Source organism: Vigna angularis, chromosome 10 (genome assembly GCF_016808095.1).
Source record: "Vigna angularis cultivar LongXiaoDou No.4 chromosome 10, ASM1680809v1, whole genome shotgun sequence".
NCBI classification, from domain to species: Eukaryota; Viridiplantae; Streptophyta; class Magnoliopsida; order Fabales; family Fabaceae; genus Vigna; species Vigna angularis.
Window position 1 is genome coordinate 5,620,695 of NC_068979.1, and position 19,185 is coordinate 5,639,879.

General features: G+C 32.0%; 3 protein-coding genes across 4 annotated transcripts; all 3 read left to right on the top strand.

Moving 5' to 3' along the window:
* The first annotated feature begins 2,016 nt into the window (after positions 1 to 2,016).
* Positions 2,017 to 4,096, top strand: LOC108335164 (ATP-dependent RNA helicase eIF4A). The gene is made up of 7 exons (XM_017571115.2): positions 2,017 to 2,155; positions 2,242 to 2,290; positions 2,393 to 2,530; positions 2,647 to 2,877; positions 3,074 to 3,113; positions 3,393 to 3,490; positions 3,760 to 4,096. Exons 1-7 carry the CDS (start codon positions 2,100 to 2,102, stop codon positions 3,775 to 3,777), a joined length of 630 nt encoding a protein of 209 aa, XP_017426604.1. The 5' UTR covers positions 2,017 to 2,099; the 3' UTR covers positions 3,778 to 4,096.
* A 136-nt stretch (positions 4,097 to 4,232) lies between these two features.
* On the top strand, positions 4,233 to 8,345 carry LOC108335328 (calmodulin-like protein 30). The gene has a single exon (XM_017571323.2). The coding sequence runs from the start codon at positions 7,103 to 7,105 to the stop codon at positions 7,667 to 7,669; it is 567 nt and encodes a 188-aa protein (XP_017426812.1). The 5' UTR covers positions 4,233 to 7,102; the 3' UTR covers positions 7,670 to 8,345.
* A 4,656-nt stretch (positions 8,346 to 13,001) lies between these two features.
* Positions 13,002 to 14,260, top strand: LOC108335550 (uncharacterized). 2 transcript variants are annotated; one of them, XM_017571586.2, is made up of 2 exons: positions 13,002 to 13,758; positions 13,991 to 14,260. In XM_017571586.2, exons 1-2 carry the CDS (start codon positions 13,207 to 13,209, stop codon positions 14,039 to 14,041), a joined length of 603 nt encoding a protein of 200 aa, XP_017427075.1. In that variant the 5' UTR covers positions 13,002 to 13,206; the 3' UTR covers positions 14,042 to 14,260. The 2 variants fall into 2 exon arrangements, with proteins under 2 accessions (XP_017427075.1, XP_017427074.1); XM_017571585.2 differs by having other exon boundaries at positions 13,003 to 13,758; positions 13,985 to 14,260.
* The last annotated feature ends 4,925 nt before the right edge of the window (positions 14,261 to 19,185 follow it).

Below are 19,185 nucleotides of genomic sequence, written 5' to 3' on the forward strand. Positions count from 1 at the left end.
TATATTTTTTTTAATTCTTCTAGTCAAAACCGATGAGCTAGAGAAATTAAAAAATGTGATATATATGTTTGGACGTTCTTAATTTCCCTGATCAACTCTCCCAATGTTTCCTTTTTATTAGTTGACCCTCTAGCTTCTATATCTAACCCCCTTATTATTATCAGCCACATTAACTTTTAAACTATTAGATCAGTACTTTGTCTATCATAAAGCCCGATTAACTTTTAACCTATCACCGCACAATCCCTGCTATCATCACGCTAATAATAATGATTAATAGGAGAGATAGCAATTCAGTAATGTGGTTTTTTAATAAATCAATTTTCATTTTCATTAATTTATTTTTAATTAATCAAAACATCAACGTGATAGATGGATCTAGCTTAATTGATTTATACTTTTACTAAGATAGTTTAATTTAGAAAAATTAATAATTTAATTCTTAAATTGTGAAATTTTGCTCATTTAGTCTTTCAAATGTAGAGAGTTTAAATTGGTTGTTAATATCATAACTTTGTAACAAAAATAGTCCTTGATTTATATATTTGAGTGAAAAGACCGATGAAATTTAACGATAGAATATAATTTCAAAACGTTATATACATTCAGAGACCAAAATAAAGATCTCTTCTTTTCAAAATTTAATTGAACAATATCTCACCAAACTTTCTATTTACTCTTTAATTTGTTACTCAATTTATGCGAATATCTTCTCAATTTTTCATAGAAATTATATTTATGATTATTTTCCTTTAAATATTATTATTATTGGGTTTACTTTCACTTCACTTGGTGAAACTATCGACAAACTAAATGAAAAAGTACAAGACACCACCGTATGTGAACATTGAAATACAGATTCAGATGAAGACTGGTCAAAAAGAATAGTATTCCCTTCCTAAAATTAAACACGTTGATTATGTGAGAGAAAGGTTGCACTAAATAATAAGTCATGTGCTGGAGTAGTTGATAAGTGTAAAAAAAATTGTTTTTAAACTTATAAATGATCTCAATCTTATAATTATTCATGTTATTATTCAATGAAAAGTTCTAATAGGAAGTAGATTGTTATGTAAATTATTGTACGAATGTATAATTTGGATGAGCGACTTAATTAAGTTAACTGACTTAAAAAAACGTGACAAAAAAGTAGAAACGATCTTCTGACACACGAACAAAGTCAGAAAAATACTGGAGAACTCAGGAGACGATGAGGAGACCTTTCAAGACATCAAGACTTCACTTTCTGCGAGGAATTTATGTAAAAAGTACATGATATGCTAAATTTTCTATTCATTATTGGAATTTGTTGTATGACAACACATTAATGTAAATTTTTTTTGCAATATATGTTTCTCTTCTTGTTCTTTTCTTGACTTGCTTTTGATTATACAGAAGTATAATTCTCTTTAAAAGTTTTTTTGTACTGAGAAGTATTTTTAGAACCAACGTAAGAAAAGAAACTAAAAGTAACTAAAATTCAATACATAATTTTAGAACTTGTTTTAAGGAATTAAACCAATATATTCTTATGTAAATGCTTCAATAGAAAATATATGTTCTCCAGGATTTTAGTGTAATGTTTGTCAAACATTCCAGTGATTTATTATCGTATTTTTCAATCTTAAATTTTGTTTACGTTGTTAATTTTATGTTAATTGCCAATTTGAATTTTCAAGTGTTATCATCATATCTTGATAAATAATTTTAATTGAATAACGTGATTCAAATTCTCTCAAGAGAACGATACTCTTAACTTAATTCACTGTATTACTTGAACAATTTGATATTATTACCAAAAAATTATCAGGAGTGAATTTTGTTCATGTCGTTGTAAAAGTTTAGGTTGTCATCAAATTTTAAGCCACATATATACTTCAACTTCAATTTTAACATTCCTAAAATTTAACTGTTAGAATTAACATATTCATTTTGTGTTAAAAAAAGTAATTTAAGGAAAAACAAACATAAAATAAAAATGATAGCCGTGAAGACATTTTTAAAACTTGAATAACAAAAGAAATGATAATAAAAGAAAACATTAAAAGCGTGGAAGAGAAAGAGAGTGCAGGGTGAAGAAGCATCCCCTCTCCTGTAGTATGGCGATGGACAGCGTTTGCGGTTCGTCTCCGCCATTTCAGACGGCACCGTTTGGGTACTCTTCTTTCCATTCTCCTTCCCGTTTCCCCTTTAACTTCCATTTAACATTCATACACATTCTCCCCTCTCCTTCATTTTCAGCCACCCGCGTCATTTTTACCTCGCAGTTGACAGGCTCCACTTCAAAATGGCATTCTCTCTCTCTCTCTCTCTCTCTCTCTCTCTCTCTCTCTCTCTCATTTTCAATTTTTGTTCAGATTTTTGATTATCTAAAACGATCGACATATCGCAGCAAACGGTAATCGAACTGGTGGATCTGGTGGCTCGACGTCCATCCTTGCCCATCGTGGTCTGTTGCAGCACGCGCGACGATCTCGACTCTCTCTGCTCCTCTCTCTCCACTCTCCCCTTCGTTTCCTCCTCTGCTCTGGTCTCTCCTATTTTCCCATCATCAACTCATTCACTTCCTCCCAATTCCCACGCGCTACACTAAATTTTTCTCCTAATTCGCTCTTGTGTCCTCCGCTTCCCTTTTCCGCGTGTCAGTACAGTGATCTCGCTGAAGATGAACGCGCTTCTCTTTTAGAGAAATTTCGACAGGTAACAGCACGGTGGAGCCAGTCGAATCACGGTGGAGCGCCGGACGAGGATGATATTAGGAAAGACGAGAGATCTCATATGATCATTGTAACAGACGCCTGCCTCCCTCTCCTTTCTTCTGGCGAACTTCCCTTGAATGCTCATCTTCTCATTAACTACGAGTTACCGGCAAAGAAGGTTTTCCTCTTCTCTCTCTCTTTACTACAAATTTTAATTTATGCAGCTAATATTCAACATCATTGTGTGCATTCGTATGTGTCATGTTTACCACCAGAAGAATGCAGATTTAGTTGTTTATGTATTTTGAAATTGGTGTCCCCGAGTATCTGTATCGTCTCTCTTATGTTCCTCGTTTTTTTTGTGTTTCCTGCAGGAGACATACGCTAGGCGATTGGCAACTTGTTTAACAGCCGGTCCTTTCTTTATGCCCTACTTCTGTGTACTTTTTTAAAGTTGGCCAAAACATAGATACAGTTCCTTAGATGCTATCTGTTCTATTTCCTTGTCAAAATTGAAGTTTTATCTCGAAATTTTGCATAATCCTTTAGAGTAAGCCTTTATTATCGAGTTGAGTTTTCAATTTTGACTGAAAACAACACAAATAAGAGTTAAGGAACTGTATTTAACTTTTGTCCAAGTATGTGATAGTTTGTAGTTTTGCATTGCGGCTAACATTCCTGAGTAATGTGCAGACGGGATTGTTATAAATATGGTAGTTGGTGGGGAAGTGGTGACCCTAAAAAGTATTGAAGAGAGCAGCAATATTGTCATGCAAGAGATGCCTATGCGAGTAAGTTTTACTTCTAACTCTTTTTGGTCAAGTTTGACTATGGGAAGATCACATGACCGTCATCTCACTCTGAATTTGTTGAAGTATATTCATACCTATTAGTTTTTTTCAGAGCATGAAATTCTGTCTTATACGTTGTTGGTTGAAACACTCTTTTGTGTTTTTCCTCATTCCTATTGGTCCTCCTGTCCAGTTAGTTTAGTACTATTGTATAAACGTCTTTTTGGTTCTTCAGTGGTCTTATAATTACATATCTTATAACATTGCAGATTCTTGACATTTTATGAAGATCTTTAGTCTTTGCTCTTTCTTGAAGAAAGCAAAATTTGATTGCTTGTATACATGAATGTTTGAAGACATGAGGCTCGCTCATTTCTTCGAATATTCTGGGAGTGCTCACTAGCCAGTGCTGCAAAAAAAATACTGATTTTTTATTACTATTTTGGATGTGTAGATTTTCATTCTAGGTTACATCTTTTATTGCATGTTTAAAATTTGAACTCAGAAATTTGGTAGAAGTGACAAACTTTTTAATCTTCTCTTTTCTTGGAGATATAATTGTAATATATAATTTAATATTATAAAAGTGGTATTTGAGGGGAGGAAGCAGTTGAGACTCAGTTTTCTCTTCATCTCTCTCTAGGAAAGATGAATGGAAATAACTTTTGTGGTTATATCTTCGGGAGAAATTTAAGAATGAGGCGAAATGCTAAACACGAGGTAAAATGCCCAACGTGTAGAAGGAAACTTATCATTTGACAACTAAGCACTGATCATGCTGACATGGCGTATTTGTGGTGCATGTATCGCAATGTAGACAGTGGAACACTGACATTAACACGTAGACTATGCCAAGGAAAAATACTAGTTGAAGTGCCCTGAAATTTTACAGTGCCATTTATGTGCTTAGTTTTTGCCAAAAATAAGAGGCCTTTTATAGCATAAAAGTGTCTGAAATATAGGCCTTGTATTTGTGCTGACTATTGCTTGGGAAAACACTGCAGCAATAGAAACACAGACAGATTCAAGAAGTGTGCTAATACTGTGTACAGTTTTCGATGAGATCACCCTGCTATGAGCTAATTAGCCTAGCTCTTGCAGGGTAGGGATTGTGCGATTTTCAATTAGGCTTCCACGAATTTGGACAATTTCTTGTGGGAGGTTGAAGATTCTGCACTAATTAGTGATATGATCAAGTTTAATATAAAAGTGAGTGATAATATTCAACTTATAAATCGGTTTTATAGGAACGACAATACAATGCTAAATTCTAAAAGTAATATCGAAAATTATTTTATTCGAGCTTGTTAGGTTCTCTATTGTTAGAGGATTTGTTAACATTTAGTCCTATCAACTTTATGTCTATCAGACTTTGCTAGCTTAACTATTAGATCATTTCGTAAATATTTATTCCTACGTTATGTCTGATATGTCTGGTTATTAAGTGAGGAGCATATGCAGGTGATCTTAAATTGACTAGTAAAATAATCAAATTAAAGTTTGCAGGTGACTTTGGACCCCACGTAAACCAAAATAGGAAGAAAAGTAATTTTCCAAGCAAAGAAACATGAGGGGCATTTTTATGCATTAGAAATGAAAACCAATGTACGAGGTTGATTTTCTGAAGCACCTTTTTGAGATGGAGTCTGTACTCTGGCTAAAATTCTAACCGCACAGCTTTCCTGTGCATAAAACATGAAAGGGACACAAATTGTCCCGTTGATGAAGTTAGGCAGTGACAGTCATCTTAAAAAACATCATAAATCGTAATAGTATAGTGAAACGTCTTGGTGAAAGGTCCAGGCAGTGACGTTCATGTCATACAAACAAGCACTTGAACAGAATATTTGAAGAAGATAAAATATTGAGAAGACATTTCTTGACTGTTTCTGTTTGTAAATTTCTAAAACGTTTCTTTTGGAAACAATTTTCGAAATTTATTAGATTTTATTTCTTTTAATTTTGTACAAATAAAGTTTTGAAACTTTTGTTTGAAAAAATAATGATTTTATTTTTATTTTCCTTCATCTAAACTGCATTTGTGCTTGTTCGTAATATCACCCGACATTACTACTTTAATCAATAACTGAAGCCATCAATCTGCTCCTATCATGCAAGATTTTAATAAATAAGCACTAATCGATGGATGGTGCGTGAGGGTATTTAATAGCAGGCCAACTCTGGGCGGCAACATAAACTCTGTCCCTTATTATGTAGGATTACCCATAACTGTTTTGGATGAGCATTTCTTTGAAATATGTGTTCATGGGCCACTTGATGGGTTTGCTGTAGCCCGAACAGCATGCCTGGTACATGTAAACTGTAATGGTCATTTCTTTCTGCACCCTCACAGTTTCTATGTGCAGCCCCATAAAAATGGTAAAAAACCAAATTGCCCCCTTGCCATCACCACCTTGTCAGCGTCACTCTTATCCATGTGCCGTGTCATGAATAGATTTAAGGAAGAAAGCCTTTTATTCTGTGAAATCTCAGATTTTTTTTTTCACAAAAACCGTTTAAATTGTAATCTCAAAGAAACTTTTGGATTACATAATCTAGAAATTAAAAGATTTTTAAGATTGTGCAGCTCATAAGTTTTTTTTTTCATGAAAGAAAATGGTGATTCAAAAGTTATTTTTTTTTAATTATACAATTTAAAAGTAAAAAATTTCCAGAGATATTGTTGAAATAAACTGAAAATAGAAATATCATATGGTCTTCGCAGTTACCTAGGATAAGGTTTGTGTCATGATCAGTTATACTAAATTAAACGCTCCTCTATCCATGAATGAATAGGAAGAAGACATTGTTCGATTAAGAATTGTGAGGGATCAGTTTAAAACTGTGACAGATATTAGGTCTCTTCATGACCTTATATTTCTCTGCCACTTGTTATTGTCATTGTCATGTTTTTTCTTTGATGCTTGCATCTATACAACTCGTGGCTCAACTAAAATTGAGTTAATATATACTCAAGAAAGTTTTCAATTGCAAATAGTTGAGTGGTAAGGAGAATATATGGGCGAGCTTCAGATGAGTGTCATCATCCAGTGTGAACTTCATACGAATGAAATAAAAAATTGCATATACATTAAAAATTTACGTAACGGGAATGAATCTCTCCAATCATCAAGTCGAAAAGAAAGAAAGGTTCATGTACATCATCACAAATATTAACAAGTGACAAAAGAATAGGATTCGTTCAGCTCTGTATGTGATGAATACACGGTTTTACCAAAAAGATCGAAGGGAATCGTCTAACGTAGATTGCATTTCAACCTAACACAACACCCACCTATGTCAACTCTGACCAATCAAAAAAATATTCTAACTTCACCAAACTAGTGTTCATCAATAAACAGCGTGAGCGTGTGAGGAGAAACAATATTCCTAAAGAATGTAGCATAAAACATATATATCAGCTAGAGTTTAAACTCCGGGCATTGGAATGAGTCTTTATTCAGATTCTACTGCTTTTCTTTGTAAACAATATCTTGAGCCTCGAGGGAATCCAAAGGAGGAAGGTTATCTATATAAATAAACCATGATGCAGTAGCCTTCATAATCATACTAAAGCCTGATATGTGTATCTTTTTACCCTGAAACATATACATGTCGAATTTGAGTTTCCTCAAGTTCAACTATAGCTTCTCATGGAAGCCCTCCTCTTCACGGAATCATTTAGCCCAGAAGAACAGCTTCATTTCAAGACAGAGATCGAATAATGAAGGACAAAGTTTCCAACCAAAAGAAGAGGAAATGAAATGGGTGTTCGAGAAATTTTACACCAACAAAGATGGGAAGATCTCACTAGAAGAATACAAGGCTGCAGCAAGGGCTTTAGATAGGGGCATTGGGGAAGCTGAAGCAGTGAAGGGTTTTAGGTTGATGGACTCTGATGGGGATGGCTTCGTTGACTTCAAAGAGTTCGTGGAGATGGTCAACGGAGAGGGTAGGATTAAAGAAGCGGATATCAAGAATGCTTTTCAATTGTTTGATTTGAACGGTGATGGGAAGATCAGTGCTCAGGAGTTGTCCCAAGTTCTGAAGAGGCTAGGAGAGAGTTGCAGCCTTAGTGCATGCAAAAAAATGGTGAAAGGAGTGGATGGAAATGGAGATGGTTTCATTGACTTGAACGAGTTTACGAGGATGATGATGAGTGGGCAGAAACTAGGCTAAGTGTTCAGTGTTTCTGTCATTCGTGTCTTAAGAAATATTTTCTTTCTTTTCCTTTTCTTAAGTGCTAGTGAGGTTAGAGTAGTTTGTTGGTCCTATGTATGAGATTAACTTAGTAACAGATGTAATGGTTCGTATGTAAATGTATATGGTAAATGTTAATGTTATTTTGTGTTTGATTCTCTGCCCAGTTGTAATCTCACTCGATATGAATCAGATCTTCAACTTCCATTGCAATTAGAAAAAAAAACTCCTAGAGAGGGTATTTATTTATTACCGGGGTTGGAGGTATTATGGGGAGAGCATAAGTCTTGGATAGAGGTTCGTGGGACTTGGATATTTCTGAAATGCACATTTGGCTTTGCACTGTCTAAAGGTGCATGGAGTTTTGGTTGCAGTTTTTGAGGCTTAGAATGAAGGAAATATAAAATGGAGTTGGAATTAGCGTTCCCAAGGCCCAAATTTATAAAGAATAGTTTGGAAAAGCATAAGCAAGTGATGAGATTGGTGTTGTGAAGTTATAATTAAAAAAGTTATCTGCTTACAGCTGCTCGTGTGAGTTTTGAACTTTGAGAGCATGTATCGCCTGTTGCGGCGTTTTATTCTATCTATGTACAAATCGTGTATACGGAAATTCAAAGGAAACAACTGCATACAGAATCTGCATTTTCATCTTCTACATTTGAAGTTGTATATCCAGTTTAAAATGATACATTATTATAATTTTTTTTTGTTGACAATGTTTTAATATACTGTTATTTTTTTTATTAAGTTTAGAATACATTATAATAATAAATAAATAATGAATAAGTGAAAAAATGACATTTTATATTAAAATATTGTTAAAAAACCTATATCAAAATATCATTTTTTTAAAATTTAAATACATCTTTTTTTTTCAAACATCTTTTAAGGATATTTCAAATTTTTAAAGGAAATAATACTTTGGTAATAGATTATAATACTATTACCTTAAAATACTTGAAAATTGAAAGTGTTCTTTCCCCTTTCCATTGGTGGGTTAAGTGATGCATAATTTGTCTCTCTAAAAAAAGTTAAATTATTTTAGAATAGAAATCTAAAATCATTTCAAATTTTAAAATTGTTATAGTTATTTTTTATGTCAGATAATAGAATTAGATTTTATAAAGAACACAAGTCTATTTTTTTTATTAAGGTTAATTTTTCAAATACTTTATATCCTCACTAAAAATATTTGTTTCATTGTATTGCTGTGAATTTATTTATTTTCCTTTACAACTGAAAAACGCAAACGCTACTGTCATTCGTAACCCTTTTACCATTTTCATTGAGAAAGTGAGCATTACGTCATTCTTTTTCCTTGTGTTCTCTTCCCTTTTCTTGCCGCTACAACATAAATGTCGTAACACTGTATCTTCCCTGACGAGGTTCTGTTTCGTAAGACTTATTTATTAATTCAAGCATTTTATATCCAGGTTCTTCACGGAAGACACATTGTTTCACTTTACCATTGCTTAATATGGTCACTGCCAACGTCATTCCTCTACAATTGCGAAACACGAATTCGTTGTTGCTGCACTCTCTTTCCTTCCTTGCCACGCGAAGGTTGTTCTCATTTCCTCGTCCTGCATTAAAATAATTTCATATATTATTTTTAATTATTAAATAATTTGCAGTCAGTTCTATATTTTAAATTTTCAGACTATTTCTTTTTATTTTATATATAGACTTTGATTTCTTCAAAAATCGATGAAGAATATGTTTCAATTAAAAATCGAAACTTAAAATTCTATCTTTTTTACATCTATATATGCTTAATTCTTCGACTTAAGAATCAAAGTAAAAATGCAAAAATAATCTTATCAAATATCTTCCACGTACTAGTAAATTTTAGAGAGACATAATTGTTTCCCACTAATTATCCTTTTTACAAAAACAACACATGCATGAAATACTTTTTTTTCAAGAAAATCCTTAATCCATACTCCTAAGTGAGTAATTAATTAGAGACAAATACTATATATTTAACCTTAGACATATTATAAAATAAAGTAAAATAGAGAGAGTCGGAGGATCAAGTTATCCATGATAAATTTAAAAGTTGTTGTGTATTCTCACATTTTAATTTCTTAAAAATAATAAGCAAGGGTATGCTATATTATAATTAATGGCTTGATATACATCATATGATTTTTTTTTTCTAGCCTATTCCATAAAATGTATATTGTTTTTAAAGTGCCAAAATCATGATTGGCAAATTGGTAAATTCAATTCCTAGTGAATTTCTAGAGTTTCATTTTATTTTTTAAACACATCAAAGTAGATAAATGACACGTCCAAATCAATAATGACATTATCAAATTATGAATTAAAGAAAAATCGACACTAGCACATTATCTATTTCTAACACTAATAAATAAAATAAAAATAGAGATAATAATCTATATCCATCAACTTTTCAAATTTGAAAAATGTTTTATATATATCGGACATATTATTGCGAAGTTAGCAAAAAATATAAATGAATATCAGAGCCCCAAAATGTGAGGATAATTAATGAATAGATTTAGAAGGCGTGACTTGCCCTATTTTAACTTATATCACAGTGCAACTACTGGCTGAAAGAAAGGCTCTTAACAGCATGAGCACTTTTGGAAGGTGTTTTTTCAAATGTAGGTCCATACCTGTCTCCCAAACAATCATTCATTACTCTTCACACATGTCTTTTATATACTATTGCCTCCAACCATGCTCAACAGTACCCATTTTCAATGATCAAACAGTTTGCATGAATTTTACAACGACCTTCCATTCCAAACCATTCTATGTATATTACAAAAAAACTGTTAAGTTTTCTGAAAATCAAGCATTTTATAAGATAAATAAATAATAAATCCATTTAGTAAGATTTTGAGTTGAATGTGGTATTATATTTTTTAAGTCTGGTTCAGTTTTCATTATTGTTGAATTTCTCCAAAGTTTTTATCATTAGAAACTATAGCACGAGGTGGGAATAATTCATCTCTAAGACACCACCAATGAGTTATTTTTTACGTATTACATGAAATAATCTTCCTGTTATTCAACCAAAATTAGTTTATGTTTAAGAAAAAACTTACATAAATTGTGCACAAGCAAGTTATTATGAAGAAAATAGACACAAAAGAATGATCTAGCTAGAAATTAGTTCGTTGTTGAGATCTGGCATTGGGAAAGGAGCATAGACATTAAATATAGAAGAAGTTTTTAATGTGAAATTAAGTTAGGTTTAGATGGTATCACAGACAATATAAGATGGAAGTAGTTTTAGAAGTAAATGGAAATGGAAGACCATAACCGGGATGAGGACAAATTGAACAGCCTTTTAATCTCCAAGAATTTGCCGATTGTGTTTGACTGGTCCATGTTCGAGGGCTTTCATTTGTGGGAATCAGACACATGTCATAACCCCATTAGCAGAATCACTTCAAAAGAACTGAACCACGTGAGTGACAACCTTGTCCTTTGCTGCAGCTTAATTTTTCAAATTTTTTAATAAACTTTTAGTGGTCTGTGTCCTTTCCCTGCATGTTACCAGGCTTTCTTGGTCCTGAAGACTAGTAATTCTACTTCTAAACAATAGTCCAAGAGTTCAAGATTACGACCCCTCTCACCCCTTTCTCTCTCTCTCTCTACCATTTACAAAACAGATAATGATATTTTGTTATTAGTAACAATTTGTATGATTGATTACATTTGTTGATTCATGGACGCTAGCTGTGTTTGTTTCCTCCCTATGATTCGCATAACAGAAGTTGCAATTAGGATGCAAAGCCATTTGGTGCGTACACAATATAGATTCAACCTCATATATGAATTGGTGCAAGCAACTCATGTACTGGCTAGAGAAAGATATATAGTGATACATCCAACACTTGAATATGACATTACAGTTAAAACTTTGACATCAAATATATATATGTATGTATGTATACACCTTGAACATATTAAAACATCGCCTTGCGGGCTTTGGCTTGGAATAGAGGTTTTGAAGTGAGCAAACTTCACTTATTATGGTTGGACTCATTAAGGAATAATGCTGTTGAAAAATGGTTGAGTCTGTTTATCTTTCTTCTGATATATATATATTGTGCTGTCTGTTTCATTACACTGGATTTATGTCTGTGCAGCTGCTATCATTTGTAGTTTTTGTGTACTTTTTATTTGTTTTAGTTAAAACTCGAGTCTTGAACATGTTCCCAAACCAAACCATCTGGGAAAAGTTAACACAACTTGGCTATCCTTTTTAACCAGCACGAATTAAATAAATTGAGTTCAACTCAGAACAAAAGTAAACGAACATTATTCATAACTTATTTTAAGTGATAGATATTATTTATTTGAAGATTTGGATCTAGTAAGTGATGGTACTAAAATGTTGTATCTTCCTCAGCCATGTATGTGTGTTGGCTCTTGAGGATTTAGTAGGTTGAATTTGAATTAAAAAATGTGTGTCCTGAAGTTGAATATGATTATGTAATTGAAAGACAATCCGGAGTCACGTGGTCACTTTGATCCGTTAATGTCGCCAGCTCATTCCCTGGCTTTGTTTGATTTTAGAGTCAAAGTTGGGTCAATTATGAGAGATGAAATGTGCATGAATACAGCATATATGCTTGCGCATGCCGGTCCTCTCTGTAACTGTAAGCTGTAACTCTGCCACTGTGCCACTTTGGTGGTGGTGGTGGGAGCCTTCAAACTTTCATACATTCAAAATATTCCAACCATTTAACTCTGCATAATCTCAATATACCCTATTTCTTTAATTAAAAGTTGTTTTCTGTAACTCAAATGATATATAATGCAGGCTTGCTAACTGCTATATATCAACTCTCCTTCTCCATAACCTCTATACTAATTTTGACACCCTTTGAGGAGAACAACAAGCAAGCAAAACCCTTTGTCTATGCATTGGTTGTTATTCAAAAGAAAAGAAAAGGGATAATGGATAAAGCATAATGTATGTTTTGTTTTACTGTGCATTGGATGATGAGATGGCATAGCTAAAAGTGCAAGTTCTTCGAATCTTCCCAAAACTTTGTTTATATTACAACATGAAACACAAGGGATAGGCCTAAAAAGGAGAGCTTTTGCATCAGTTGCAACCAGCCAATGGTGATGGGGTAAAAGGTGAGAAGGAAAATAAATAAACAGTTAAAATACTTAATTTGTTGGCAGTTCCAGGCATTCACAATTCACATGTGTCCAAGAAGAGCAGTGTAAACTGGAGACAGTACAAATCTTGAAGATTGACCGTCATTGAAGGCCAAATTGACATGTCATGACAAAGCATCATGTCAAGGCATGCCATGCATGTAAATAATAGTATTTATTAGCAAAGATAGGAAGAAAAATCCAAAGGAAGATCCCTTCTGTGACACATATAAATACAAACATCTGCTGTAAGTGGGGTTGCAACAGTGTGAAAGAGGGGGTCCCAAGTGGAGTTCATTGTTTCTACTTCTCGCATGCATCCATTTTGTTTTCTTTTTATTTTAGATGCGGTGTTGTGAAATCTGATGGCATGCTTAGACATGTACAACAACTCCGAGCACAAGCGTGATGATAATCACCACCACCACCACCACCACCACCATCATCAACAACATCATCATCAGTGCGCTCCAATGAGCCCTAGAATCTCTTTCTCAAATGATTTTGTAGATGTGCAGCAGGCCATGAAGCAACAAGAACAAAGAGGCTCAAGATCAGACGCGCCTGCAGTGTCCTCTGACTTCGAATTTTCGGTCACAAACTACTCCATGATGAGTGCTGATGAGCTTTTCTTCAAGGGCAGGTTGTTGTCGTACAAGGACAATTGCAACAACCACATGATGCAGCAAAGGGCCACCACCACTCTCAAGGAAGAGCTCCTCATAAATGATGATGAATATGATCAGGGCTTTTCTCTCAGGCCACCCAAGGCCTCCTCAACAAGGTGGAAGGGCCTTTTGGGTCTCCGAAAGACTCACATTGGCTCCAAGAAGCCTCACAAGACTACTGAACCTTCTTCAGAACCAAGGTCTGCATTGCTCAATGAACCTCCTCCCATTAATGTCACTTCTTCTCAGGTCATAAACTAATATCTCTCTCTCTCTATTTAATTTTATTTATTTCGGTTTTTCTATCTCTAGAGATTTTAGCTTTAACGAACTCATACTGTCATATGATATATAAAACAACAATCTTCACCTATGGGACTTGCTTTGTTTGTTGTGTTTATTTTGGTTTTTCTTTGATGTAATCACTACCTAGGTGTTTGTCTAATAAATGGCTTTGTTTTTTGGTGTAATCCAGGAACAGCTACATGAAGGAGGCTCAAATGGGGTCGGTGACAGTGTTGAATATTTGTAGAGAATGGAGTTTCTCTTTTTTTCTCCTTCCTTCTTTGTTTCTTTTTGCCTTTTCTTGCTTTGCTGTCAAGGTGGAAGGAGGAAAAGGGTCGTGTTCTTTTTTGTTTTTCTCTTCATTGCGATGATGAGTTCAGTAAGTTTGTTTGTGTTAGGATTTGGCTGTTTTCTTTTATTCTCTTGTGTAATTTCTCTTGAATGTAGAATTTGCCTATTAGCTGTACATATTATTTGCATCTTGCATTTTCATGTTTCACTGACAAATATTTTCATCGACATTAATTTCCCCTAACCACTACATTTGGCTTATTTAAGGAAAATAAATTTGATCACTACGAAATAAATGTCCCTTATATCATGAATGCTCGAAAATCTAATGCGAGCAGCCTATAGATTGAGAAAATCACTGTAATAAATGTCTACAAAGGGAAGAGAGAAAAGAAAGTGCACTGTATAATGGGATAAAGAGTAAGAAAATAGTGTTATAGAAATGTTACAAATTAAAAATGTTAGAATATATATATATATATATATATATATATATATATATATATATATATATATATATATATATATATATAACTCCAATTTGATTCAGTTATCATTATTGATATTTTGTTTTTTCTTTCTTTCGATTGAAAGGGAAACTTTATTTTTACCTGTCGGCGTAGGGGGAATACGTTTTGTAGAATGTACTAGTGGAACAAAATCTGTTGTTCTATAAATTTGCTCCAACAGTGAAGAAAATTCATTCACTTGAATAAATTTGAGGAGAGTGATTGAGAAAATTTGAGAGGATTTGAAAGTAAATTTTGTTGTTATTTATTTGAGTGGATTTGAAGGTAAGTGAGAGTGCATTTGGAACTAAAGTTTGTGAGAATTAGTGTAGGATTTGATTGATATGACACATTAAAAAAATTTACTCTAAAATTCACTCTCATTTACCTCTAAATTCACTCAAATAATAACAACAAAATTTACCTTCAAATCCTCTTCATCACTCTCTCAAAATCCATTCAAACGAACAAAATCAAAATTTATTTAGAGTATGCTGTGCTAAGTGATGCATATACAGAAGAAGAAAGGACAAAAACACTGTTTCTTTAATTTAGTTCCTCACAAGAGTGTTTCCTCCTTCTCCTTTCTATTCATTTCCAAGAAATGCTTTTGTTTCCAGTTTAGTTTTTCATTCACGATATTTTTTGTAGAAATATATAAAATCATTACTGCTGCAAGATTTTGTTGTGTTTAACTGTAGTTTTTGAGTGTGAAAGAGACATGTGCAATATTCTGCATCTTTTTTCTGAAACAATCAGTTCAAGACTGTCAAAACCCATTTATTATATTATGTTAAATTTTACGTACAAAGAAAAAGTTAAAGTTAAATAACTTTTATCTTAAATAATAGCAACTAATATTGGTATCCCAGTTGGAAAACAAAAAATTGATTTAACATGCTATATAATGTGAAAACAACTAATATATTTTTTATAACAGATTTTTTAGCATGCGACAAGTGAAAAATAGAAACATGAGTTATAAAATTAGATTGTAAAAAGTAGTTTATGGAGAGGGGAAGGTAATTGCAGGGTTTGATTCCTGACTATATCATTAATATAGATATGTAATAAAGTATGTTAAATATACTTTATATACATTCAAAGTCTCAAATAACGTGAGTCACTATTTTATATGAAGAATAATTAGTATTAATATTATGGCTAAAAAAATTGTAGAGGGTAAGGTAAATTTTACATCACTAGCTTTGTTTGGGTTTGAGAAAATGAAAAACGATGAAAAGAAAAAATTTGACTATGAAAACAAGAATCTGATGAGAAATTACCATTAGACTTCAGAGTAAATTTAAATGAGGGGTTATTCAACATATTTTATAAAGTAGTTATATTTTGATGTTTGAAGTTTAGTGCGTTATGTTTTAGATATTAATTTTTATTATAGTATTATGTTTTGTAATAATCTTAAAACTAAAATAAGAATAAGATAAATATAAAAAATAAAAAAAAAAATAATAATGTAAACTTAAAATTCTCAAGAGGCCTATACTGTTATTTGGTTTTGGGCTTTCTCTTCTTTCTGTACCTTTATGATTTGTACTTGCACGCCTATTCTAATATTGAAAAGACTTAAATATCTTTTTCTGAACCGTGTTATCTCTGTTTCCATCGTTACTACTGTTCAATTTTTTTCTTTTATGGTTAGAATGAAAACGGGTTAAATCCGACACAAATAATATATTTATTTGTTACTTGTCATGATAATAAATCTAACTTGTTATTTGTTTCGTTTTGTTAAATAGTTATTTAAAAAATATCTAATAATTTTTTTAAAACTCTCTGAATATATATAAATACTTTAAAAATATATATAAATTTTTAAAACAAAATTTAAATAATATTAAAAAATATAAATTAAATTGCAATTTTAATTAAATTTAATATAATAAAATATAATTTTAATTTTAATTTTTTATAAATAATTATACTTTCGAATACAAATAATATAATACTTAAATCCAATTTACTTATAAGTTAGTAATAAGTTATATATTATTTATTGTCTGAAAATATCTGTTTGTTTGAAGTATCTATATTCATAATAAATTTTATCTTTGAATACCCATAATCACATTTTTTAGCTATAATCGTTGCATTATGAGAAAAGAGGAATAAGAGGAGAAGTTTATTCTATAATACATTTTATATGTTCTAGAAAATGGTTCTAGAAATCATGTTTCATAACATATCTTATATGTTCCAGAATCTTTTCAAAAGATATCATATGTTCAAACTTAGTTTAGAAATTCTATTTTGAAAAATTCATTCTAAGATGTAAGTGTTTCGAAAAGTTTGTTTTGAAATTCGTTCTAGAAATTCGAGAAAACTTGGCAAAAGTGACTTTTATAAAAGATAAACTGGATATTTTAAAAATTATGGGGTTGTAATTAGAAATTATGAATGTGCATGAAGAAACGAAAATGATGTTCGTAAAATTCAATTTATTTTGTGCTCTGGTAATGGTTAATGTTTTTTTTTCTTTTTACTATGGTTAATGTGGTCAAATTCCTCCACCAAGAGCTTAAAATTGAAGAATTTTTTTTTCTCAAATGTGCTCTACAAGATCTAGGAGCCTTGCTATTGGCATAAGAAACTTATTCCGACAAGCTCTTTTCGAATTGCATTTTAGATAATCCGGAAAGTTACTTTTAAAACATATTTCATGTAAGTATGTTTCAGAAAACTTGTTTTGAAAGGTATTATATATGTTCTGAATAGTTTTTTTCAAAAATCTTATTGCTAAATGCATTTCATATGTTCCAAAAATTCTGTTCGGAAAATTTCTTTCACGAAATCTTATTCCAAGAATTCTAGAATGTTTGCCCAGAAAGATAGGGGTAATTTAGGGACATAGGAAAGTTTGGGATACAGGAAGAAATTTGTGGGGTGCAAGAAGAAGCCCTTATTAGTAATGGACCATAATATATTGGCGCATCGGCTTGAAAAAGGGTGTTACTCCCTCCACCACCACCACTTCTCCCTCCACCTCCCCAACCTTCTCTAAAAAAATTTTAATTACAAAAATAACTTATTTTAATTACAAAAATAACTTTTTTTAATTACAAAAATAACCTTTATTCTATTTTTAATCATATTTATTTACTTTGAATTCAAACCTTATTTTTCTACCCACTCACTTTTCACTCAGCCTCACCACCAACTCTTATTCTCTTTCTTTTAGATTCTCACCCCCCAACTCTACCACATCATCTTCTCAAAAATAATACATCAAAACATATAAATTACATTATTAAAATATCTTTAAAATTAATGTAAAAAATAAACTAATAAAAATAATTGGAAAATAAATGTATAATCTTTAAACGGATGTGACCATCCGTCAACGGATGTGACCATCCGTCAACGGATGTGACCATCCGTCAACGGATGTCAACATCCGTATGTCAACATCCGTTTAAGGCAAAACAGATGTCGACATCTATTTTTCCTTAAACGGATGTTGACATCCGTTGACGGATGGTCACATCCATTTAAAGATTATAGATTATTTTTTAGGGTTTATTACCCACCTCCTTCATGACGAATCTTCCCACACCACCGCACCCCACCACACCGATCTTGCACGTTGATCAATTGCTTCCACCACCACTTACAATCTTGCACACTAACTAATGAAAGTCCATCATACTCTCATACCACAGTGTGAAAAGGAAGAAGAAGAACATGAAACAAAAAGAGGAGGAAGAAGAGTTCTCACTGCGTGGAGGATTAGAGTGGATGATTAGAGTGGTAGAGATTAAAAATGATTAGAGTTGTTAGAGGCTAAAAGATATTAACCCTAAAATTTTATTAAGGATAAAATAAAAATGAAAAAATAAAGAGAGGGGTAAAACAAAAATGGGGTGGTGGAGGGAAAAACACTCCTTGAGAAAAAGTTGTTTCTATTTTATTTCTTGTTTTTAATGAAATTTAAGAAAAAATATCATTTTATTTTTAATTTCATATTTAATTTTTTTAATTAAAAACACAAGTACGATAAATGTTATTTTCACCAGTTTATAGTATAAATTTGGAAAAACAAAAAAAGTTTAGAAATGGCCTTTTTAATATTAGAAATGGCCTTTTTAATATGAACACAAAGAATCTCATTTAATATGAACACAAAGAATCTTTTATGAAATTAACCCATTCCTATGATTTAGGTTTGGAAAATGATTAATTTTAATTGTTATTTTTCTTGCATTTACTAAAAAAAGGGAAAAGACACGCGAGCATGTTTGATTTGGAAACAAACATAAAATGAATACATTTTTAATTAACTTTTGGATTTATTAAAGTTAAATTGAGGGAATCTTCTGGGTATTAACTCATTAGTTAATAGGATCATAACAGCAAATAAAAATGATAAAAACTATTAATCCTTTGTGGGAGCTTTAAATTCGTTGCATTATAATTAATGCATTCGCTTTGTTTCAAATGAGAAGGTTTCCTCTTTAAAAAAAGTTTCATAATATTTGTAAAGTAAGGAAAAAAGATGCTTTTAAACTATTTAAAATATTAACTTGTCTTTTATAACAAATTTTCATTAAAGAAGGTGTAAAGTTGCAAGACC

Bases quoted from the DNA above. Each gene is read 5' to 3' on its own strand.
- LOC108335164 (XM_017571115.2), top strand. From the start codon at position 2,100: ATGGCGATGGACAGCGTTTGCGGTTCGTCTCCGCCATTTCAGACGGCA. The intron at 2,531-2,646 runs GTCTCTCCTATT...TCCGCGTGTCAG, and splicing joins TCGTTTCCTCCTCTGCTCTG to TACAGTGATCTCGCTGAAGA. The intron at 3,114-3,392 runs GTCCTTTCTTTA...AGTAATGTGCAG, and splicing joins GGCAACTTGTTTAACAGCCG to ACGGGATTGTTATAAATATG.
- LOC108335328 (XM_017571323.2), top strand. From the start codon at position 7,103: ATGTCGAATTTGAGTTTCCTCAAGTTCAACTATAGCTTCTCATGGAAG.
- LOC108335550 (XM_017571585.2), top strand. From the start codon at position 13,207: ATGGCATGCTTAGACATGTACAACAACTCCGAGCACAAGCGTGATGAT. The intron at 13,759-13,984 runs GTCATAAACTAA...GGTGTAATCCAG, and splicing joins TTAATGTCACTTCTTCTCAG to GAACAGCTACATGAAGGAGG.